The 24,643-nt window shown below is 36.3% G+C and overlaps 1 protein-coding gene across 1 annotated transcript in view; it reads left to right on the top strand.

Annotated features, from left to right (window-relative positions):
* Positions 1–21,750, top strand: part of SPRED1 (sprouty related EVH1 domain containing 1) — a 118,772-nt gene extending 97,022 nt beyond the window's left edge. Inside the window, exons 5-7 of the mRNA XM_068966270.1 lie at positions 12,553–12,705; positions 18,338–18,439; positions 21,100–21,750. Coding sequence (XP_068822371.1) covers positions 12,553–12,705; positions 18,338–18,439; positions 21,100–21,750 — 906 coding nt within the window. The remainder of the gene's footprint in view (positions 1–12,552; positions 12,706–18,337; positions 18,440–21,099) is intronic.
* Positions 21,751–24,643: the final 2,893 nt, after the last annotated feature.

The following is a 24,643-nucleotide window of genomic DNA, read 5'->3' as shown; positions in this document are numbered from 1 at the left end:
TTTTTCATATATGTCTTTGAAGGGTGTCATAACATCATTATTTGGATTTAAAATCATATCTTGCTCATCTTTTATCCCTAATGTTTAGTATAGTGTGGACTACTTATGTGGCTGGTACTTAGGAAAAGTATTGAAGAAAAATCTTCAAAACTAAGGTGTTTTTAAAAAAACGAAAAACCCCAAGCAGTAGTAAGGTATGAGTGTTCTTTCTTTTCATTTGGTTTCTTTCACTATTTTAATAAGCCAATTAAAGTGGGATTTTGTTTGTTTGTTTGTTTTAATGCTAGCTTACATTTGCTTTAAGATTATTTTTTTCCAACCAGAGTTATTAGTTGTAACAGCTCTTACTGTTCAGACATGCTAAGTTGGTAACAGCCCATAAAACTTTCCTCATGATTGGTTGTGATTATAAGAACAAGATCTCAAGATTCCATGCTTTGGGGCTGAAGAAGGATACCTAATTGATCTGAAGTGAGACAATATCATATTATCTCTTAACCACTGAGAAATACTTGACTAACTTATCCTTTTTTAGAATTAAGTAGTGTCATTTTTCAGCCAGATGATTAAAAGGATTGTGATGTACCTTCATTTTTTAAAGTCATTTGCTTTAGTTTAGGAGCATATGAATTGTTCATGCATTCACTTTCAAAGGTGGTGGGTAGCACTTTAACATGGCTCTATATCTGAAAGTAAATGTTAGTCTCTCAGTCATGCCCAGCACTTTGTGACCCCATGGACTGTATCCCACCAGGCTCCTCTTGTCCATGAGATTTTCCAGGCAAGGATCCTGGAGCAAGTTGCCATTTCGTTCTCCAAGGGATCTTCCCAACCCAGGGATTGTACCCAGGTTTCCTGCACTGCAGGCAGATTCTTTACCAACTGAGTTACAAGGGAAGCCCTTTGTATATCTGAAAACTAAGTTAATTATTAAGACTGGCAAAATGGATTTTATATTACTGTGACCCCCTCACCATCTTACTTTAAGTACTATCTTATTATAGTTCAGTTCCTGTAACCTTTGTATATTTTAGTATTAGTTTTATTTAATTACTAACAAGGGAGAAAAACTGTATATAATCTTTTTGCATAATATTTGTCATTGAATTTTTTTCTTGACTCTTAAACTTCATGTAGAATATTTGGATAGTTAGAAAACTTTATATAAAGAAGAAATCAGGAATCATTTATCCCTACCCCAGAGGTAATTGCAGTTTTAAAGATTTTGGGTACTTCCGCCTCAATTTTTCTGTTGTATTCAAATACCAAGTAGGGAAAACCACTAGGCCACTCAGGTATGACATAAATTAAATCTGTTACAATTATACAGTGGAAGTGACAAATAGATTCAAGGGATTGGATCTGATAGACAGAGTGCCTGAAGAACTATGGATGGAGGTTCGTGACATTATATAGGAGGCAGTGATTAAGACCATCCCCAAGAAAACAAAATGCAAAAAGGCAAAATAGTTGTCTGAGGAGGTCTTAGAAATAGGTGAAAAAAGAAGAGAAGCTGAAGGCAAAGGAGAAAAGGAAAGATATACCCGTTTGAATGCAGAGTTCCAAAGAATAGCAAGGAGAGATAAGAAAGCCTTTCTTAGCGATCAATGCAAGGAAATAGAGGAAGACAATAGAATGGGAAAGACTAGAGATCTCTTCAAGAAAATTAGAGATACCAAGGGAACATTTCACGTAAAGGTGGGCACAATAAAGGACAGGAATGGTATGGACTTGACAGAAGCAGAAGATATTAAGAAGAGATGGCAAGAATACATAGAAGAACTGTACAAAAAAGATTTTCATCACCCAGATAACCATGATAGTGTGATCACTCACCTAGAGCCAGACATCCTAGAATGTGAAGTCAGGTGGGCCTTAGGAAACATCATTATGAACAAAGCTAGTGGAGGTGATGGAATTCCAGTTGAGCTATTTCAAATCCTCAAAGATGATGCTGTGAAGGTGCTGCACTCAGTATGCCAGTAAGTTTGGAAAACTCAGCAGTGGCCACAGGACTGGAAAAGGTCAGTTTTCATTCTAATCCCAAAGAAAGGGAATGCCAAAGAATGCTCAAACTACTCCTGCACAATTGCACTCATCTCACACGCTAGTAAAGTGATGCTCAACATTCTCCCAGCAAGGCTTCAACAGTATGTGACCGTGAACTTCCAGATGTTCAAGCTAGACTTAGAAAAGGCAGAGGAACCAGAGATCAAAGTGCCAACATCCATTGGATCATAGGAAAAGCAAGAGAATTCTAGAAAAACATCTGCTTCATTGACTACACCAAAGCCTTTGACTGTGTGGACACCAAACTGTGGGAAAATTCTGAAAGAGATGGGAATACCAGACCACCTCACCTGCCTTCTGAGAAATCTGTATGCAGGATAAGAAGCAACAGTTAAAACTGGACATGAAACAACGACTGGTTCCAAATTGGGAAAGGAGTATGTCAAGGCTGTATATTGTCATCCTACTTATTTAACTTATATGCAGAGTGAAGTGAAGTGAAAGTCACTCACTTGTGTCCAAATCTTTGCGACCCCATGGACCCATGGACTATACAGTCCATGGAATTCTCCAGGCCAGAATACTGGAGAGGGTAGCCTTCAGGGGATCTTCCCCTACCCAAGGAATGAACCCAGGTCCCCTGCATTGCAGGCAGATTCTTTATCAGCTGAACCACAGAGTACATCATGCAAAATGCTGGGCTGGATGAAGCACAAGCTGGAATCAATATTTCCGGAAGAAATATCAATACTATTAGTTATGCAGATGAGACCACCCTTATGGCAGAATGTGAAGAGGAACTAAAGAGCCTCTTGATGAAAGTGCAAGAGGAGAGTGAAAACGCTGGCTTAAAACTCAACATTGAGAAAACTAAGATCATGGCATCCAGTCCCATCACTGCCTGGCAAATAGATGGTGAAACAACGGAAACAGTGACAGACTTTATTTTCTTGGGCTCCAAAATCACCCTGGATGGTGACTGCAGCCGTGAAATTAAAAGACGCTTGCTCCTCGGAAGAAAAGCTACGAGAAACCTAGACAGCATATTAAAAAGCAGAAACATTACTTTACCGACAAAGGCCCATCTAGTCAAAGCTATTTCTTTTCCAGTTCAAGTACGGACGTGAGAGTTGGACCATAAAGAAAACTGAGCTCCAAAGAATTGATGCTTTTGAACTGTGGTGTTGAAGAAGACTCTTGAGAGTCCCTTGGACTGCAAGGATATCAAACCAGTCAATCCTAAAGGAAATCAGTCCTGAATGTTCATTGGGAGGACTGATGCTGTAGCTGAAGCCACCTGATGTGAAGAACTGACTGACTGGAAAATATCCTGATGCTGGGAAACTTTGAAGGCAGGAGGAAAAGGGGACAACAGAGAATGAGATGGTAGGGTGACATCATTGAATTGATGGACATGAGTTTGAGCAAGCTCTAGGAGTTGGTTATGGACAGGGAAGCCTGGTATTCTGCAGTCCCTGGGGTCGCAAGAGTCAGACACAACTGAGTGACTGAACTGAAGTAACTGAAAATCACCATTAGAATCGATCTCTTCTCCATTTTGATTGTGTCTTTGATCAGACTTTTGTTTGTATTGGTAACAGTAGAGATTGTGGTGATTGAAATTTAATTAGTAAAAAGTCATAGAATTTGAACCCACACAGTCTGATTTCAGAGACCTTGTATTTAGCCATTATATTATGTAATTATACTAACCATTCATGTTTCTTTGAACCTTTACTTAGTTTCCATGGTCATATACATTAATTTTTGTTAGTATTTCTGAATGGGACCTTAGGATAAAATCCTAGAAATATATTCACCAATTAAAGGATTGTCTAAAAATTTTTATAGTTAGTAGGAACTATGCAACTACAGCCTGCCTGTTAACTAAGACACAGATTTATAGACAATAAACAATCCCTGAACACCTAATACCACTTTTAAGCCAAACCTAACTTTTTGCGTACACCTATGGCTGATTCATGTTGATGTTTGACAGGAAACAACAAAGTTCTGTAAAGCAAGTATCCTTCCATTAAAAAACAGAGAAATTTTAAAAAAATGAAAAGACAGTATTTCAGTTGATTAATCTAGGTTGAAGAACTTGTTTTTCTTGTTTTGCTGGACATTGTATCTTGGTACTTTTCTCATATTCCTTCCATATTATTTCATCACTGATTACTGTGTTCAGATTGCCTAAACAAAATACTATATATGCTATTAATGTTTTAAGACAAAGCTCATAAACTTGTAAAATTAAAAATTCAAGATTAGTTTATTCCTAAGCTAATGAAAAATAATTAAAAGAAATCTAGAGAACAGAAGACATTTGTGGTCAAATCTAAAATGCATTGCTGCCACATCAAAGTATAAATAGTAATTTTGTTGGGCTTGTAGAATTGTTAGTAATATATTCCCCCTTTCTCTGCTTTCTAAGTTTGCATGTGCTCAGTGCTCAGTTGCTAAGTTGTGTCCTAGTCTTTGTGACCCAATGGACTATAACCAACCAGGCTTCTCTGTCCAGGAGATTTCACTAGTCAAGAGTACTGGAGTGGGTTGGCATGCCCTTCTCCAGGTAATCTCTGGATCCAGTGATCAAACCCATGTCTCTTATGTCCCCTACATTGGCAGATGGCCAACTAGTGCCACCTGGGAAGCCCAAAATATAAGATTTCTTATCAAAGAACATTTCTATTTTTATCCATCATGCTAAAATAAACTAGTAGTATAATTATTTAAAACTTCTCTTGTTAGATATGACCCAGTCACACACTTAGACCTGTGATTTGTGATATATAAGAATTAAAGTTTAGAGCAGTTGATAGACTGTAATAATCATTTAACCACCTTTCTTCACACTAGATTATTTATTGGGAACAATACATTTTAAAAAATTTGCAGAACAGTGCTATTTTCTCTGCCTCAGAATTAATTTAGGGCGATGGGACAAAAGGAGGAGAAAAGAAAAATCTTTATTTATTTTCTCTACAACTGTCTTCTAGACTTAATGTTCTAATTGAGAGCTACAGCTGAAATTATTAATTTATACTGCATCCTTTTGCCTCTGCACACAAAAGTTGCTATATTAATCTTAGAGAAAGAAAAAGCTAAATGATCTCTGAGCAACCGTAGGAGAGTAATTACTATACAAGCCTCTGAGAGTGAAGCAGGTCCCCATTGTACATTAAATATTAGCATAGTTTACTTTTTAGATAATACAGAGAAGCCAGTGTACTAAAAGCATTGGATGTATATAACTGCTGTAGACAACTTTTTAAAAGATGAAGATTGTGCAAATGTATGTACATTCTTTGTGGCTTTCATATATTAAATTTTGTGCTCTTATGGAAGATTTTCCAACACCTAATTTGAGGTTCTATCCCTATTCCTGTAGTTAATTGCCACTTCTAAAGAGTTATAATCCAATTACAAAATTCAAAAGTTTGTTAGCCAGAATACTTTTTACCTTTTTACTCTTACCCAAATTTTTAAAAGTGTTTTGGCTTTTATTAATTTTAATAACAAATAGTACAAATTTTTTAATAAAATGACAACTTTTTCTTATGAGTTTGGCAAAAAATTAAGTGCTTTATCTTAGGCAAGTTACATAATCTCTTTAAGCTTTAGTTTCTTCTTGTGGAGTAGAGATAAAACAATGCCAAGTACCTTGAAGGGTTGTTGTGAGGATTAAATGAATTAAATCATGGATTAACAGACATCAGTTCAGTTTAGTCGCTCAGTCGTGTCTGATTCTTTGTGACCCCATGAATTGCAGCACGCCAGGCCTCCCTGTCCATCACCAACTCCCGGAGTTCACTCAAACTCATGTCCATCGAGTCAGTGATGCCATCCAGCCATCTCATCCTCTGTCGTCCCCTTCTCCTCCTGCCCCCAATCCCTCCCAGCATCGGTCTTTTCCAGTGAGTCAACTCTTCGCGTGAGGTGGCCAAAGTACTGGAGTTTCAGCTTCAGCATCATTCCTTCCAAAGAAATCCCAGGGCTGATCTCCTTCAGAATGGACTGGTTGGATCTCCTTGCTGTCCAGGGGACTCTCAAGAGTCTTCTCCAACACCACAGTTCAAAAATATCAATTCTTAGGCACTCAGCTTTTTTCACTGTCCAACTCTCACATCCATACATGACTACTGGAAAAACCATAGCCTTGACTAGACGGACCTTAGTCAGCAAAGTAATGTCTCTGCTTTTGAATATACTATCTAGGTTGCTCATAACTTTTCTTCCAAGGAGTAAGCGTCTTTTAATGTCATGGCTACAGTCACCATCTGCAGTAATTTTGGAGCCCCAAAAGTAAAGTCTGATACTGTTTCCACTGTTCCCCATCTATTTCCCATGAAGTGATGGGACCGGATGCCATGATCTTTGTTTTCTGAATGTTGAGCTTTAAGCCAACTTTTTCACTCTCCTCTTTCACTTTCATCAAGAGGCTTTTTAGTTCCTCTTCACTTTCTGCCATTAGGGTGGTGTCATCTGCTTATCTGAGGTTATTGATATTTCTCCTAGCAGTCTTGATTCCAGCTTGTGTTTCTTCCAGTCCAGCATTTCTTATGGTGTACTCTGCATATAAGTTAAATAAGCAGGGTGACGATATACAGCCCTGATGTACTCCTTTTCCTATTTGGAACCAGTCTGTTTTTCCATCTCCAGTTCTAACTGTTGCTTCCTGGCCTGTATACAGATTTCTCAAGAGGCAGGTCAGGTGGTCTGGTATTGCCATCTCTCTCAGACTTTTCCACAGTTTATTGTGATCCATACAGTCAAAGGCTTTGGCATAGTCAATAAAGCAGAAATAGATGTTTTTCTGGAACTCTTCTTGCTTTTTCCATGTTCTAGCCGATGTTGACAATTTGATCTCTGGTTCCTCTGCCTTTTCTAAAACCAGCTTGAACATCAGGGAGTTCACAGTTCACATATTTGCTGAAGCCTGGCTTGGAGAATTTTGAGCATTACTTTACTAGCGTGTGAGATGAGTGCAATGGTGCGGTAGTTTGATCATTCTTTGCCATTGCCTTTCTTTGGGATTGGAATGAAAACTGACCTTTTCTAGTCCTGTGGCCACTGCTGAGTATTCCAAATTTGTTGGCATATTGAGTGCAGCACTTTCACAGCATCATCTTCCAGGATTTGAAATTGCTCAACTGGAATTCCATCACCTCCACTGGCTTTGTTCGTAGTGATGCTACCTAAGGCCCACTTGACTTCACATTAACAGACATAGGTGATTATAGAATATTGACTAGAGTTCCCTGTGCTATGCAGCAGTGATTGTTTATCTCTTTTATATATAGTAGTGTCTATATGTTAATCCCACACTCTGAAAAGTTTTTCTAGTAGAAAATAGAAGATCGTCTTTGTGGGCAGAGGAAATGATATGTACAAAGAATCAGAATTATGAAATGTCAGATGGTCCTGGAGAGGAACAGGGTAGTAAATAATCTTAAACAAAAAGTGATTATAAAACCGTGGAATAGGAACCATGGTAAAGTGACAAACCTATACATGCATTTGTTAGTGCTTTTGTTCAGTCTCAAAATTTCTTGTTCATCTAAAGAAAACACTTAAGTTTTAGTGAGGCCTAGATGGCACCCCACTCCAGTACTCTTGCCTGGAAAATCCTATGGACGGAGGAGCCTGGTAGGCTGCAGTCCATGGGGTCGCGAAGAGTTGGACACAGCTGAGCAACTTCACTTTCACTTTGCACTTTCCTGCCTTGGAGAAGGAAATGGCAACCCACTCCAGTGTTCTTGCCTGGAGAATCCCAGGGATGGGGGAGCCTGGTGGGCTGCCGTCTGTGGGGTCACACGGAGTCGGACACAACTGAAGTGACTTAGCAGCAGCAGCAGCAGCAGCTCACTATTATAGAAATTAAATAGAATATCCATAAATAAGAAAGGTGTGATAATGCCTAGTCTTAGAAGGTAGAACGTTGTTTGTGGATATGTAAATTGTTAAAACCACCTTGGAAAATAATTTTTATTTTAAAAATCAGAGCATTCATGTGTTTTATAATTCCAGCATCTCTACCTGTGGTATAGGTATGAGAAAAATTGTTTTAAATGTCTATCATGAGGCCTGTAGAAGAATGTTCTTAGCACTGTTGTTTGAAATAGTAAAAAATTAAGTGTTTTGTCTTAGGCAAGTTACATAACTCTCTTTAAGCTTTAGTTTCTTCTTGTGGAGTAGAGACAAAATAATGCCAACTACCTTGAAGGGTTGTTGTGAGGATTAAATGAATTAGATCATGTAAAGTACTTGGGACAATGTCTGATACATAGAAAATGCTTAATATATGTTAGCTGTCAACCCTACAAGTGAAAATGAGTGAGCTATTGCTACATATGTCAACATGAATAAATTTTATGCAAAAAAAAGTTGAGCAAGAAAAGCAGGTCCCATAATGTCCCAAGTGGCATGGTATCAGTCAAAATCCAGAAACATCTATAACTAAATATTGTTTAGAAATAGTATTTGTGTGGTAAAACTGTACAGAAGCGTAAGAAATTGGACAATAAACAACTCCTTCAAGATAGTATTTTCCTATCCAAGTGGTATAGATAGGGGATGCTGTTGTCGTATTGATGTTATTTGTTGTCTTGGTTATTTCTCTTTTTGAAGTTTGGGTGATAACTATGCACATATTTACTTTATTACCTTTATGTTATTATATCTGTAGTCCTTTATATAAAATATTTCCTAAGGGAAATGTTAATGGTTTGGTGTATACCCTTCCTTATACTGATAAAATTTTAAAATATCTATTTATCCATCCTTTCAACTTGACAAATAGGATCATGTCATATTAACAATTGTATACCTAGCTTTTTTTCATTTAGTAGGTCTTGTGAGTACTGCGTACAGATCTTTTTAATGGCTTTTTGAATTTTTCATATATATATCATAAATTTTTAACCAGTCCCATGGTCATACAGCCATAGGATATTTTCTTTTTTCTTATCTTTTTTTTGTTAAAAAAGAGTGCTAAGATGATTATTTGTTTATGTATGTATCTGTATAAAAGTTTCTCACAGAAGAACTGCACTCTCACCAACAGTACAAAATATTATTTCTCCATACCTTTCCCAGTATCGAGTATTATTATATATATTTTCCATCCTTTCTAGTCTGTATAAAAAATTGGCATTATAGTTTTAAATCTTTAATTGAAGTCTACCATCTTTTCATGTATTTATTATGTTTCTTTTTCCTATGAAATAAACTAGGCTTTATCTTGTATCTCAGTGTTTCTAGGGTGAGAGAGCTCATTTCTATGGATTGCATAAATTGTTTATCTTATGAAAACATTCCTCAGACAGTAATGATTCTCTGCCCTCTATTTTCCAGTGTGTATAGGGCTCCCCAACAGAACTTTGATAACTGGATACCTTATAAGGATTCTGAGTAGGAAAACCAACAAATTTTCATGCCTAAACTTTCACGAGGCAATCATTTAGAAACCTGCTAAAATAAGACAGGCAAAAAAGATAATGAAAGCTTGCATTAAGAGAGTAGCTAAGTGGGTATGGAGAAGAGAAAATGGATTTGAAAAACACTCAGAATTTTAGCTTGTTTTTGAAAATTATTTTATTTTATTCACCAAAAGAGATGTTCTGCCTGAATCCAATACTATGATTTTACATGAAAATAAAGGGAGAAAGTGTATAGATTTTAAAAGAAACCCACCTTATAAAAAGTGAACAAGCTCTTGAAAATTGGAAAAGCATTCATAATCATACTCAGGAATAGAATTAGCATTCATTTTATATCCTTTAAATCTTTTATCTTTTCATGCTTAAAATAGTGTAAATATAATTTTATATATGGACTTTTTAGCACTAAGTAATTCTCCACAATTTAGATATTATTCATAAGCCTAATTTCAAATGACCACTCATTACGTTAAGTGGACATACCATAATTTACATAACCATCCCCTTAATTTGGGACATTAAAGTTGTTTCTTCATTTTTTACTATTAAAAAATTTTCTGAGGAAAATATTTTATGCCTAAAGCTCTTTCCATTTAGTACATTTTTTTTCTTTACTAGATCGAGTAAACGGTCAAAATGTATACATGTTTTTAAAGCTTTTGATATATTTTATTAAAAGTGCTATTCAGAAATGGTTGGCCCAGATTTTACTCCTGTGTATAGAATTAGCAGTGAATGAGAATGACCATTCTCCTATCACCACTGTTTTTTTTTTTTAACTTCATCAGCTTAACATACATCTAAATTTAAGCTTGCTGAAAGAGATACAGTTAAGTAGTAGGAAAATGCCCTTTTTCCGTTAAAGATTCTCTACAAATGTTAGTTTCTCACAATTCACAGATAGTATATCCCTTATTGTAGATTGTAGACTGTACATATTCAAACAGTGAAGGTTTATGTGTTTCACCAGACTCCTGAAAGATGTTTTAGTTATTTTATTAACTGAGACACTTTAAGGTGTATAGCTGTAAATTTACTGTGCAGTATGAAATAATTCTATAGGTTAATTCCAAGTAGTTTGGTAAGCATTTAATAGTTGAACTAAATCATTTATTACCCAACTATCATCCACATGTTTGTTTGTTTAATAATGAAATAATGCTTTTTATATTTCCCTTTAAAAATGTACTTAATCAAAAGGAAATGTATTTACTGTTTAATGTACAGAATATAAGTATAATTAACCTTAGTCATACAGTAAAACACTGGGTCATGAAACCATTTTGTATTTGTTCAGATACATATTATTAAGTAAGTTTTATTTTATAGTTGTTAAATGACTTCCGTTAGATTAGAATGCAGTAAAGACAACCTGATCCAAATAGTTGTCACCATAAAAAGCATAATTACTTCATGACCATTCCTGATACTATGACTAACACTGCAATTTGTGCTTATTTATAGTTTTTACTCTTTGAGTTATCTCAGCTGACCGTGAGATTTTTATTGTACAAATATTGTACCCACTTTATAATAAAAAAGAATTGTGATTTAGAAAAGTCAGTTACTAAAACTTTATACCCTAGGTGGATAAGATAGGGTTTCAACCTAGGCCCTTTCTCTAAACCTTTCTGTTGTTCTTATTGTTTTCGTCTGTTCAAGTTGTTTATGATTTTTGACAATTACTTGGGTCATTTATTTTGAAAACTCTCTGGAACAAATATATTTCCTGAATTTTTTTTATTCTCAACTTTTATCATGAATTTTGAAAGAATGTTTGCTGGATACCATTATCTAGCCAACTCCTTTGCAGTAACTGAGCATTGTCATAACACAGGGAACAACTATTAGGAAAATTATATAAAAATAGCAATTAACTGGGTTTGGCACAGTTAGTTTTCAGTAGCCAGTAGATTCTCAGATACATTTTTAAAGTTTAATTGACTACTTCCTGATAAAATAGCAGCTTTTAGTTTTCAGAGCATTTTTGTATATATTATCTCACTAAATCCTTACAATAGTCCCTGTAATAAAACTGTGTAGGTATTATAATTATTTAATAATTGAAAAAATCGAGTTCCAGAGAAATAAAATGTTACAAAACTACTTTGTTTCAGAGCAAGGGCCATTATGTGCATTTATAAATTTATAATATCTTGCCATTTAATGAGTTTTATTGTTTAATTTTAAAGTAAGCCAAATTTTAATGTTTTTATTTTTCTAAAATAGATTGTAAAGGTTTCTCCTTTTAAAAATATTAGCCCTGTTATGATTACTATGAATATTTTAGAATGAGGCAGTAAAAGTATTACTGTCATTTTACTTGGTTGTCACTGTTTCTTCCCAGATAACTATATACTAATGGGAAAAATAATAGCAAGTAGTTATCTCATTTCTTAAAAGAAAAGAAACAAAACTTTCTCAGGACTTTCTGTTTTCTGATGTGCTAAGTTTCACTTATTCAGTATTTATTTCACAGAAATATTGTTTATGAAATTTCAAAGCACTTCATTCATGACTGTGATTGATTGACATATCTCCTTCCCTGAGTCTTGTGTATGATTTGAATCCTTCTAAGTAATCCATAAATTCAGGCTAATAATTCATTCCCTTATTGAACAAGATCATAGACTACTATCTTCCTTCTTTGACCCCTCATATCATACAGTACAGTCTTTGGTACTGTGTAAAAAACAGTTTTCAAAGAAAATTTTCAAAGTAACAATTCTACTGATTTGCATTTTCTTCCTCATAATTTCTTCACTTTTTGTGTACATGTTACTTTTAGTTATAATTAACAGCTTTACTATAACCAGATACATCTCTCACACGGTATGGTTAGCCTTCCAATTCATCCTATATTGTTTTCTATAAGACGGTCTATTTTGCTCATAAACTTGAGTTTTTTTTTTTTTTAATTCATATTCTTTCATTTTGACATGGCTTCATAATGTGTATTTTATTTTTGGGAAACTGCCATACTCAGTGGTGTTGCTACATATTGACCAACTTGCTGAATTCTTGTTAGTGAAGGTATTTTGTTTTGTTGCTGTTTTTGTATTCTGGCAACTAATGAGTTGGGGATTGTTCCCATTAGGCAGCTGAAGAAGATACTTCCAGTTCTCTAGTGAAAGATCATCTTTTCCATCAAGATACCGTGGTTACCAGTGAGCCTTACAGAAGCTCAAGACCTTCCCCCTTTGAAGGTCTAAATGCCAGAAGTGTCTACCTGCGAAGCCAAGCCAATCAGGTGAGTAAATAATCTTTTCCAGCTTCAGGGTCTTTTCCAATGAGTCTGACTAGAAGCCTGACTAGAAGCTTATCACTTTTGTGGATCTTGTTAAAAGATATAGTTTTTGGTTTCATGATACTCTCCATTAATTTCCTGCTTTCAATTTCATTGATTCCTACACTAATTCTTACTGTTTCTTTTCTTTACCTTACTTTGATTGAATCTTCTTTTTCTCGTTTCCCAAGGTTCAGTTCAGTTCAGTCCAGTCACTCAGTCATGTCCGACTCTTTGTGACCCCGCGGACTGTAGCACGCCAGGCTTCCCTCTCCATCACCAGCTCTTGGAACGTATGCAAACTAATGTCCATCGAGTCGGTGCTGCCATCCAACCATCTCATCCTCTGTCATCCCCTTCTCCTCTTGCCTTCAATCTTTCCCAGCATCAGGGTCTTTTCCAATGAGTCAGTTCTTCACATCAAAGTATTGATGTATTGACGTATTGATGTATTGGCCAAAGTATTGACGTTTCAGCTTCAGCATCAGTCCTTCCAATGAATATTCAGGACTGATTTCCTTTAGGATGGACTGGTTGGATTTCCTTATAGTCCAAGGGACTCTCAAGGGTCTTCACCACCACCACAGTTCAAAAGCATCAGTTCTCCAGTGCTCAGCTATATTTATAGTCCAACTGTCAATCCATACATGACTACTGGAAAAACTATAGCTTTGACTAGATGGACCTTTGTTGACAAAGTAATGTCTCTGCTTTTTAATATGCTGTCTAGGTTGGTCATAGCTTTTCTTCCATGGAGCAAGCGTCTTTTAATTTCATGGCTGCAGTCACCATCTGCAGTGATTTTGGAGCCCAGAAAAATAAAGTCTGTCACTATTTCCATTGTTTCCCCATTCATTTGCCATGAAGTGATGGGACTGAATGCCATGATCTTAGTTTTCTGGATGTTGAGTTTTAAGTCAACGTTTTCACTCTCTCACTTTCCATTAAGAAGCTCTTTACTTCGCTTTCTTCACTTCCTCATCTGTATATCTGAGGCTATTGATATTTCTCCTGGCAATCTTGATTCCAGTTTGTGCTTCATCCAGCCCAGCATTTCTCATGATGTACTCTGCACATAAGTTAAATAAGCAGGGTGACAATATACAGCCTTGACGTACTCCTTTTCCTATTTGGAACCAGTCTGTTGTTCCATGTCCAGTTCTAACTGTTGCTTCCTGACCTGCAAACAGATTTCTCAGGAGGCGGGTCAGGTGGTCTGGTATTCCAATCTCTTGAAGAATTTTACACAGTTTGTTGTGTTCCACTCAGTTTGTTGTGTTCCACACAGTCAAAGGCTTCAGCATAGTCAATAAAGCAGAAGTAGATGTTTTTCTGGAACTCTCTTGCTTTTTCAATGATCTAACAAATGTTCGCAGTTTGATCCCTGGTTCCTATGCCTTTCCTAAATCCAGCTTGAACATCTGGAAGTTCATGGTTCATGTGCCGTTGAAGCCTGGCTTAGAGAATTTTAAGCATTACTTTGCTAGTGTGTGAGATGAATGTAATTGTGTGGTAGTTTGAACAATTAAGGTAGAAACTTTGATTATTAATTTTAGATCTTCTTTGCTAAAAATATATTCAATGCTATAAATTTCCCTCTGTGCACTGCTATCACTGTATCCCACAGCATTTGATACATTGTGTTTCATTTCTTTTTAGTTCAAAATACCTTTGATTTCTCTTGAGATTTCTTCTTTGACCCATGTGTTTAGAACGGTGTTGTTTAGCTGCTACTTGTTTGGGGATTTTCCAGGTATCCTCTTACTGAATTCTAGTTTAATTCCTCTGATCTGAGAACACAGATCACAGATACAACACAGATTTGTATGATTTCTACTCTTTTAAGTTTGTTAAGCTCCATTTTATGTCCCAGACTGGTCTGTCTTGGTTAATGTTCCATGTAAGCTTAAGAAAATATGTATTCTGCTCTTGTTAGATGAAGTTTTCTTTAGATGTCATTGTATCCACTTGTTTGAAAGTATTGTTTCGTTCACCTCTGTGCTTACTGATTTTCTGCTTGCTGAGGCTGTCCATTTCTGAAAGAGGGATATTGAAGTTTCCAGCTATGGTAATTGGTACATCCATTTCCTTGCAGTTTTACCAGTTGTTGCCTCATGTAACTTGATGCTGTGTTTTTAAGCACATACACATTAAAGATTATGTCTTCATGGGGGATTTAACCCCTGCGTTATATAATGCCCTTCTTTATCACTGGTAATTTTCCTTGCTTTGAAGCTCCCTCTGTCTGTATTTGTATTTTCTTTTGGCTAGCGGTAGCATGGTATTTTATACTTCATTCGTTTACTTTTCCTTTAACAACACTAAACTGCTTTACAGATAGTGGGTGAACTCTATATTAGCAGTAATCCTAATTCCTCCTTCCATTTCTTCTATCATTGCTGTCATCCATTTCACTTTATATGCATATACCTGTATATGTATAGGTATGTAAATATATGCTGATTTTTGAGCAAACCTCTCTCTTAGCTCAATTAAGAAGAAGAAAATTAAAAGTTTATATTATTTTCCCTTGTTTCTCCTAAAATGTTCTTCCATTGTCATGTAGATCCAGGTTTCTGACCTATCTTATTTTCCTTCTCTCTAGAGAACCTCTGTTGACATTTCTTATAAGGCAGGTCTGCCAGCAAGAAATTTCCTCAATTTTTGTTGCCTAAGAAAGTCTTTCTCTCTCACTTTTTAAAAACTGATCTTTTTTTAATTTAAGGTTTGTTTTCACATAATAGCTTATACCTCTTAATCCCCTTACCACATGTTGCCGGCCCCTTCCCTGTCCCCACTGATAGCCACTCATTTGTTTTCCGTATCTGTGAATCTGTTTATTTTCTGTTGTATACAATATTGTGTTAAATTTTTTAGATTCCACATATAAGTGATGTCATACAGTATTTGTTTTTCTCTGCCTGACTTATTTTACTTAGTGAAATAACCCTCCAAGTTTATCTATATTGGTGCACAGGTCAAATTTCCATTCTTTTTTTCATGACTGAGTAGTATTCCTGTGTGTGTGTGTGTGCGTGTGTGCGTGTGTGCATGTGTGCGCGCGCACGTGTGTACGAACACACCACATTCTTATCCATTTGTCTGTTGATGGACACTTGTTTTCATATCTTGGCAATTGTAAATAATGCTGCTATGACCATTCCCTTGTGGCTCAGCTTGTAAAGAATCTACCTCCAATGCAGGAGACCTGGGTTCAGTCCCTGGGTTGGGAAGATCCCCTGGAGAAGGGAAAGGTACTGCTGCTGCTGCTAAGTCGCTTCAGCCGTGTCCGACTCTGTGCGACTCCATAGATGGCAGCCCACCAGGCTTCCCCATCCCTGGGATTCTCCAGGCAAGAATACTGGAGTAGGTTGCTATTTCCTTCTCCAATGCATGAAAGTGAAAAGGGAAGGTGAAGTCACTCAGTCGTATCCAACTCTCAGCGACCTCATGGAATGCAGCCTACCAGACTCCTCCGTCCATGGATTTTCCAGGCAAGAGTACTGGAGTGGGGTGCCATTGCCTTCTCCGAGGGAAAGGCTACCCACTCCATTATTCTGGCCTCAGAATTCCATGGACTGTATAATCCATTGGATTGCAAAGAGTTGGACACAACTGAGCGACTTTAACTTTCACATGAATATTGGGATGCATATATCTTTTTGAGTTAGTGTTTTTGTTTCTTTCAGATATTTACTCCGAAGTGGAATTGTTGGATCATATGGTAGCTCTATTTTTAATTATTTGAGAAACCTTCATACTCTTTTCCACAGTGGTTGCACCAATACATTACCACCAGTCTCCTTCACTTTTGAAGGATAATTTTACAGGGTACAGAATTCTAGGTTGGAGGACTTTTTCTCTTACCACTTTAACTATTTCACTTCACTCTTCTTGTTTACATGGTTTCTGCAAAGAAGTCCAGTGTAATTATTCTTTAAAAGTAAATTATTTTTCCTCTGGCATCTTTCAGAATTTTTTTTAATCTTTGTTTTTTTTTAATAGTTTGAAAATTACATGCTTAGATGCTTTTCTTTTCTTTTTCATTTTCTTGCTTGATATTCTCTGAGTTTCTCGGATCTGTGACTTGACATCTGACATTAATTTGGGTAAATTCTTAGTCATTATTATTTCATGTATTTCTTTTGTTATTTTCATTCTTTTCTTCTGATCATTCTGTCTTGTGTATATGTACAAAATTACACATTTTTTAATTCTTCTACCATTTTTAAATATTCTGTTCTTTTTTTCCCCACTTTTTGCTCTCTTTCCTTTCAGTTTTGGAAATTGTTATATTCACATACTCAGAGGTTTTTTACTCAGCCATGTCCAGTCTACTAGGCTCATCAAAGGTATTCTTCATTCTCTTAGTGCTTTTGATCTCTAGCATTGGGGCAGGGCCGGCGGTGGTATTCTTTATTAGGATTTCTGGCTCTCTGTTTGCATTGCTCATTTGTTTTTGTATTCTATCTTGCTTTATATTTTAGAGTGCTTAGCATATTGATCATAGTTGTTTAAAATTCCTAGTCTGCTGTTTCTAATATCCCTGTCATATCTGGTTCTGATCTTGTTGTAACATTTCAGAATGTATTTTTGCATTTTCGTGTGTTTTTTAATATTTTTTTGATTGCTAGACATAATCTGCTGGGTAAAGGAACTGCTGTAAATAAGCCTTTAGTGATACAGTGGTAAAGTGTGTGAGAAAAGAAAGCATTCTATGGTTATGATTAGGTATCAGTCTTTAAGTCTAAGGTTTTCCCTCTGGATTGTGCATTTCAATTATATATATATATTTTTTTCTCCCCCTTTAGGTGAATCAGGTGGTTTGAGATGACGAGGGTTGGGTATATATCTCTTCCTGACTCTGATAATACCATAGTAGGTCAGGCTCTGATTCATTAGTGTTTCCTGAGGACAAGTCTTGTTACAAAGAGTGTTCCAGCACATTTCATAATGGTTCTTTCTCCCCTCTCCATGCTGGAAGCATGCAGGGATTTTTCTGATATTTACTGTGTAAACTTGGTTGAGCTGTTAGAGGTAAACTGACAGAAGCTTGCGGACGGATGTCACAATTACTGCCTTCCCCTCCCTTAGGAGTGTTTAACTCCCGGTTGTCTATCCTGAGCCTCCAGCAGTTTGTCAATTACACTTGAGATTTTTTTTTTTTTTTTTCCCTACCCTGACACTGGTTTCCATGGTGATCTCTACTCATGAGTCTCTGCAGTCTTAGGGGTGGGGTTTGTCCTGTCTTCCTCTTTCATGGATCTAAGAAGAGTTGTTGATATTTTTATCGTTATTCCACTTTTTTTTATTTGTAATTGCAGCAGAATGGCAACTTCCAGCTCCTTACATGCTGAAACTGAAACCAGAAGTGAAGTGTGTGCTACTTTTAAAATTTCATTTTAAATGTATTGAGAAAGATCTGAGTTTAAATAATAAACAGGATGACTCAAATAATACTTTATATTAAAACCATTTTGAAAAACCTTACTACTAATAGATTATGGAGTTTTGAAATACACATATATAGTTTCACTAAAAATAAAATAAGAAATGTGTTCTTTTGTCACTTAACTAGGAATTGTTTGTATTTTAGATAATGTTCAGTCATCCAGGCCTAGACATTCAGGACAGAAGTCTAGAATATGGACAGCGGCAAATGCCCAAGGAAAGTGGAGGCCTGAAGTCCCAAAATAAGGTAAGAAATCTTAGTTTTATCCTCTGCTTTGGCATATAACTAATTAACATATGAGTGAAATTTCCAGTCTTTCTAATTCTCCATGTAGTTGAATTGTACTAGAGTTATTTTTTAGTGTTATAAACTTGCTTATTTTTTATATATACTTCTAAACCTCATTACTTAAATTTCCTCCAGATTTCTGGTTTGAGTCTGGGAGATTGTCACAGTGTGTTTATCACCAGTAGGAATTGTTGTAACTTTCTGCATCCATCACTCCATCGTTAGTCCACACATGGGATTTTTTTAGCCACAATTCCAAATGTCTGGTGAATGAAAGTTTGGAAGCCCAGCCTAGATCATGGACATACTTACAAACTAGTCACTGTGTCTTGTCACACTAGTCGCTTGTATGGGTGAAGGGAAGGGTCATTTTGATTTATGCCTAAAAGATGTACTTTCCCCCCTAGCCTGAAACAGCCTACCAGAAAGGTGAGAGACTATGGTGTGCTTTTCGGTCATTGTCAGAGGCTTGTATAGCCAGACTATGAATATGTGTACTTTGCGTTAGTTTGCTAGGGCTGTCATAACAAAATACCACAGAGTGCCTTGAACAACAAAAACGTATTTGCACACAGTTCTGCAAACTGGAAGTCCAAGATCAAGGTTTTGATACATTTGGGTTCTTTCATGGCCTTTCTCCTTGGCTTGTCAGTGGTCACCTTCTGATTGTGTTCCTTTTTTTCTCTTTACACACACATTTCTGGTGTCTCACTCTCTGTGTGTCCAAATTTCCTCTTCTTATAAGGACACCAGTCAAATTGGATTAAGGCCTACCCCAAGGCCCTTGTTTAATCACTTTTTTAAAGGCTCTATTTCCAAATGCAGTCACATTCTGAGATACTGGGATTGAGGCCTCAACATATGAAATTGGAGGAAACACAATTCAGCTCATAATGTTCTACCCTCTCTGGTCCCTCTTCTCACATGCAAAATATATTCACCTCATCATAACACTCTGAAAGACTTAACCCATTCTATTTTTTTAAATATAAATTTATTTGTTTTAATTGGAGGCTACTTATTTTACAGTACTGTATTGGTTTTGCTATACATTGACATAAATCCGCCACAGGTGTACATGTGTTTCCCATCCTGAACCCCCCTCCCACACTTAACCCATTCTAGTACCATCTCTACGTCCAGTGTGTGCGTACTAAGTCACTTCAGTCTTGTCCAACTGTTTGTGACCCTATGGACTATAACCTACCAGTCTCCTCTGTCCATGGAATTCTCCAGGCAAAAATACTGGAGTGGGTTGCCATGCCCTATTCCAGCGATTCTTCCAACCCAGGGATTGAACCCACTTCTTCTGTCTCCTGCATTGGCAGGTGGGTTCTTTACCAGTAGCACCACCAAGATCTCATCTAAATACCATCTAAGTGTGAGTGAGACTCAGTTTGATTCATCCTGAGGCAAAATTCCTCTGGGCCCTTGAGGGAAGTGGCCCTACTCCCTTGGTGATAGTGTCATTCCTGAGAATTTTCCAGGGCTTCATGTTCTGGTTCTATTTTGTTTTTAAAATTACACTTCAGTTTATCACTTTCTTCTCATATTTTTCTATAAACGGTAAGGAGGAACCAGGCTATATCCTTAGCACTTTTCTTAGAAATTTCTGCTAAATATCCAAGTCCATCTCTCACAAATTCTGCCTTCCATGAAACACTAGAATACAATTCCCCCTGCATTCTTTGCCACTTTATAACAAGGGTCGTCTCTCCACCAGCGTCCAACAGTGTATTTATTCCTCGTTTCCATCCAGGACCCTCACCAGAAACGCCTTTAACGTTTGTGTTTCTACCAGGCCTCTCTTCACGATTACCTAGGCTTTTTATAACACACACCTCAAGACTCATTCAGCCTCTACCCATTATCCAGTTCCAAAGGCATTGCCACACTTTTGTTAGCACAGCATCCCACTCCTTGCTACTGAAATCTGTATGAGTCAGGGTACTCCAGAGAAACAGAACCAACAATATGTATGTGTATATATATATATATATAAAGAGAAAGACATTTACTTTAAGGAATGGCTTATGTGATGTTGTTTAGCCTCTTAAGTTATGTCCGACTCCTGTGCAATCCCATGGACTGTAGCCCACCAGGCCCTTTTGTCCATGGGATTTCCCAGGCAAGAATACTGGAGTGGGTTGCCATTTCCTTCTCCAGGGGATCTTCACAACCCATGGCTCAAACCTACTTCTCTTGCTTGGCAGATGGGTCTTTCCCACTGAGCCACCTGGGAAGCCCTCTCTATCGGGAGGACCTACTTATATGATGGCATAGGTACATATTCAAAATCTTCAGAGTAGGCTGTCATGCTTGAAACCCGAGCAAGAGCTGTAGTCTGTATTCAAAGGCAGTGTGCTGGCAGAATTCTTTCCTGCTCTTTCTTGGTCCGTCTTTGTATTATTAACGCCTTGAACTGATTGGATGAGGGCCATCTATGTCATGGAGGATAATCTGTTATGCTTATATAGTCCACTCATTGAAAATGTTAATCTCATCCAAGAAACATCTTCACTTAAACTTGCAAACTAATTGACCAAATATCTGGGCAAGTAGGCAATAAAAGTAATCTTCATTGTTATTATTGAAATTTTCATCTCTTTCATTTTTAGGTCCCTTTGAAATCAATTCGACATGTCAGCTTTCAAGATGAGGATGAGATTGTCAGAATAAACCCTCGCGATATCTTAATACGCCGCTATGCAGACTATAGACATCCCGACATGTGGAAAAATGACCTGGAGAGAGATGATACTGACTCCAGTGTTCAGTTTTCTAAACCAGACAGTAAAAAATCAGACTATCTGTACTCTTGTGGGGATGAAACTAAGTTAAGTTCGCTCAAAGATTCTGTGGTATTTAAGACACAGCCTTCCTCATTAAAATTTAAGAAGTCAAAACGAAGAAAAGAAGATGGTGAACGTTCTCGCTGCGTATACTGCCAGGAAAGGTTTAATCATGAAGAAAATGGCAGGGGAAAATGTCAAGATGCCCCAGACCCTATTAAGAGATGCATATATCAAGTTAGTTGCATGCTCTGTGCAGAGAGCATGTTGTATCATTGTATGTCAGACTCAGAGGGAGATTTCTCTGACCCCTGTTCATGTGACACTAGCGATGACAAGTTCTGCTTACGATGGTTAGCCCTAGTAGCTTTGTCTTTCATTGTACCATGTATGTGCTGCTACGTCCCTTTGAGAATGTGCCATCGTTGTGGTGAGGCATGTGGGTGCTGTGGTGGGAAACATAAAGCTGCTGGATGAAAGCATCCAGTGATGAAATGAGCTTAAAATCTTTGTGTCCAGGAATTAGCTAACTTGGATTTGTGGAAGCTTTTGGCAAGCATTCTGCAGTCTTGCCTGGTATCCTTGGGGCCACACGTGGAGGAAGCAGAACTCATCGGTTCTTGGCGTTTCACAAATGCTCGCCATGCCTTTTTCCCTGGAGCGCATGGCATGTTTTGTTATAGGTTGTCAAGAATATTTGCAAAAGGAAACCATTTCTGGTTATTGGCAATATAAAGTGAACATAAAATATGATCCAACTAAAAGGGATTAAATTTTTTTGGCATTTTTGTATATTTATGCATTAGGTGATGGGACCTTTAAAGGTTTGAATTCATTAAGATATAAACTAAAAGTGCACTAGGGGACAGTTGGATTTCAATCTAAGAAAAGTTAACACTTGGGAATTGTAAGAAGTAAAACAAGTGCAACTAAGTCATTTATTAGTTGTTTTTTGAAAGCAGTTTTATGTATAAATAACAAATGTTTATATTTAACTAAATAAAAGGTACGAATTATTACATATAAAGCTTTTCTTCCCCTTCCTAGTTCTGAAGTAGATGTACATATATCTACTGTCACATTCCATTATATTTTGAATATTTTACTCATCTAGTTAATAACGTTTTTATTCCATGTGAATGATTTTATATTTTCATCGTCATTTCCCTTTGGCTACAGTTTATATTGAGTTATATCTGTACATTCTGGTAATCTAAAATTCTTATAAAATATTCTAATAGCCTTGAGTGACCAACTTTTTTTTTTTAAGCACAGATGTAATTGTCTAATGTTATGATGGGAACATAACACTTATTTTTATATAAAAAGAGACTGAGTAAACATTATAGAAAAAGTGAGGTTTTGGGTTTTGTTTTGTTTGTGGTATTCAACCAGCAAGTTGTTTTCTTTCAGAATTTCCTCCTTTCAAAAAACTATATTGCATTTACAAATGTTTTACAAGGTGAAAAGTGCAACTGGATAGAGTCTGTTTCCTCCTGAGACTTCCACTTATCATTCTGCTAATCCAGAATATGTTCAGCTGTGTTAATAATATTTTAGCTTAATCCTCAGTGCTTATTGTCACATAACAATGATAACTTTTCTCATTTTATTTAAACTGACCAGAAGCAAAATTATGCTAGTGTGCTAAACTACCCCAGAAAAATATTTAATCCAACATCCTGAATGAAATATCTTATATGTTTAAATTTATTTTCTCTTGCAGAGCATTGTCCTACTGGATGTTTTATTTGCAGAGTAGTTGCATAAATGTTCCAGCAAGCTGTTTAAAGTACTTTGGGGTCAAATTGTCTTTTTTTTTTAAGTGTTACATTGAAACTCTAACCAAGTAAGGGGTTCCTAAAGAACATTCCCTTAAAGGGATAAAGTTGAGAAGTGTGCCTTTTTTTTAATGGCTTGAAGTTTCAGAAATGATCAAAATTAAAATCACACTACTGTTTGAAGCTCATTTTCTATGCAGATTTTAAAATGTCATTTACATAATCATTCTTTTTACATATCACACTTAAAAGCTTGTGTTAGCTTTCTTTTGCCCCAGATCAAACTGAACAATGTACATAACACTGTCTGTCTGTAAAATACTTTTTTTTAAGAAAGCATTTATATTTATATGACAGCTTGAACTGACAACATTGTGTATATAGATCATCTTGAAGTATTATTTCACATTGAAAAGAAGAAAAATATATTGATAACTATAGATGTTATGAAGAAGAGGTTATTTCTAGTTTTGTACTAAAAATCAATTGGTTGAACTAAGTCCAAAACATGACACCGTAGCAGCGGTTTTAAGTCTTATTTTTACTGTTTATATATTTGGATGCTGCTACGCCAGATGATCTTCATCCCTGAAGTTTTCAGCTAAACTTGGTTTCCTAGAATAGACTGTTAACTTTCAAAATTACTTTTTATTGATAAAATGGAAATACTGGTTTTCCTTGTGACTGAATTTTCATATTTGTAAGTGCTGTGTTTATAATTCAGGTTTGAGCAGGTGTGAATAACTGAAGAAAATAACTTGCTGGCTATATAGGAAAATGCTGTGGAAATGAACTGTGTATATACTTCTGGGAAGAACAAATTTAATCATTTCTTCTGTTGAGCACTAATCAGTATAGTGCAACTCCTGGTTCTGTACTGTATTTTATATGCAACATATATGCTTTAATATTTTAATGTTTGTGCATTAATATTTTCAATTTGTTTAACCACTTTGCTGCTAAGATCTTTCCGTCCCATCCCCAATTTTTCCTTTACAATTTTTAAACAAGTTTCTTCATTAAAAACTACGGTGATGATATGGTTTTTATTTTACCTTGAATCTTTATAGTTTAACACACCAAGTCTCCAAATCAGTCTAGAAGGCTAACTCATAATGTTACCTGAATCCCTTATGTGGAAATTTTCTCTTGAGTAAATTAGAATTATTATGTGAAAATAAATGAATAGGTTAAATTTCTCATTCTTAAACATGTGTATAGATATGTTTGGGAGCATTTTCTCAGTCTGCGTACAGATTTGACACTGCCAATTGGCTTGTCCTCTAAAATCTGTCTTTTCAGTTTTAATCTGATAGTATAAGCAAATGGCTAAGCAAAACTGTTTAAGTAATAGTAAATACCAAAAGTGAAAACAAGATTTTGATCTGATGGCTTGTTCAGGATTAATAATTCTTAAATGATTTTCCTCTGACTTGACAGGGGAATCACTTGATTTCTGAAGAAATATGAGGTATGTAACTTCAGCACCACCTACTGGATGATTTATAGACCATACTTGAGGGTGGCAGTTGGGATCTGACAGGGTTCATCATTACTGCCAGTAAAGGGCTATTTAAGGGGCAGCCACC

This window comes from Capricornis sumatraensis, chromosome 2 (genome assembly GCF_032405125.1).
Source record: "Capricornis sumatraensis isolate serow.1 chromosome 2, serow.2, whole genome shotgun sequence".
Taxonomy (NCBI): Eukaryota; Metazoa; Chordata; class Mammalia; order Artiodactyla; family Bovidae; genus Capricornis; species Capricornis sumatraensis.
This window is presented reverse-complemented; position numbering and strand designations above follow the sequence as displayed.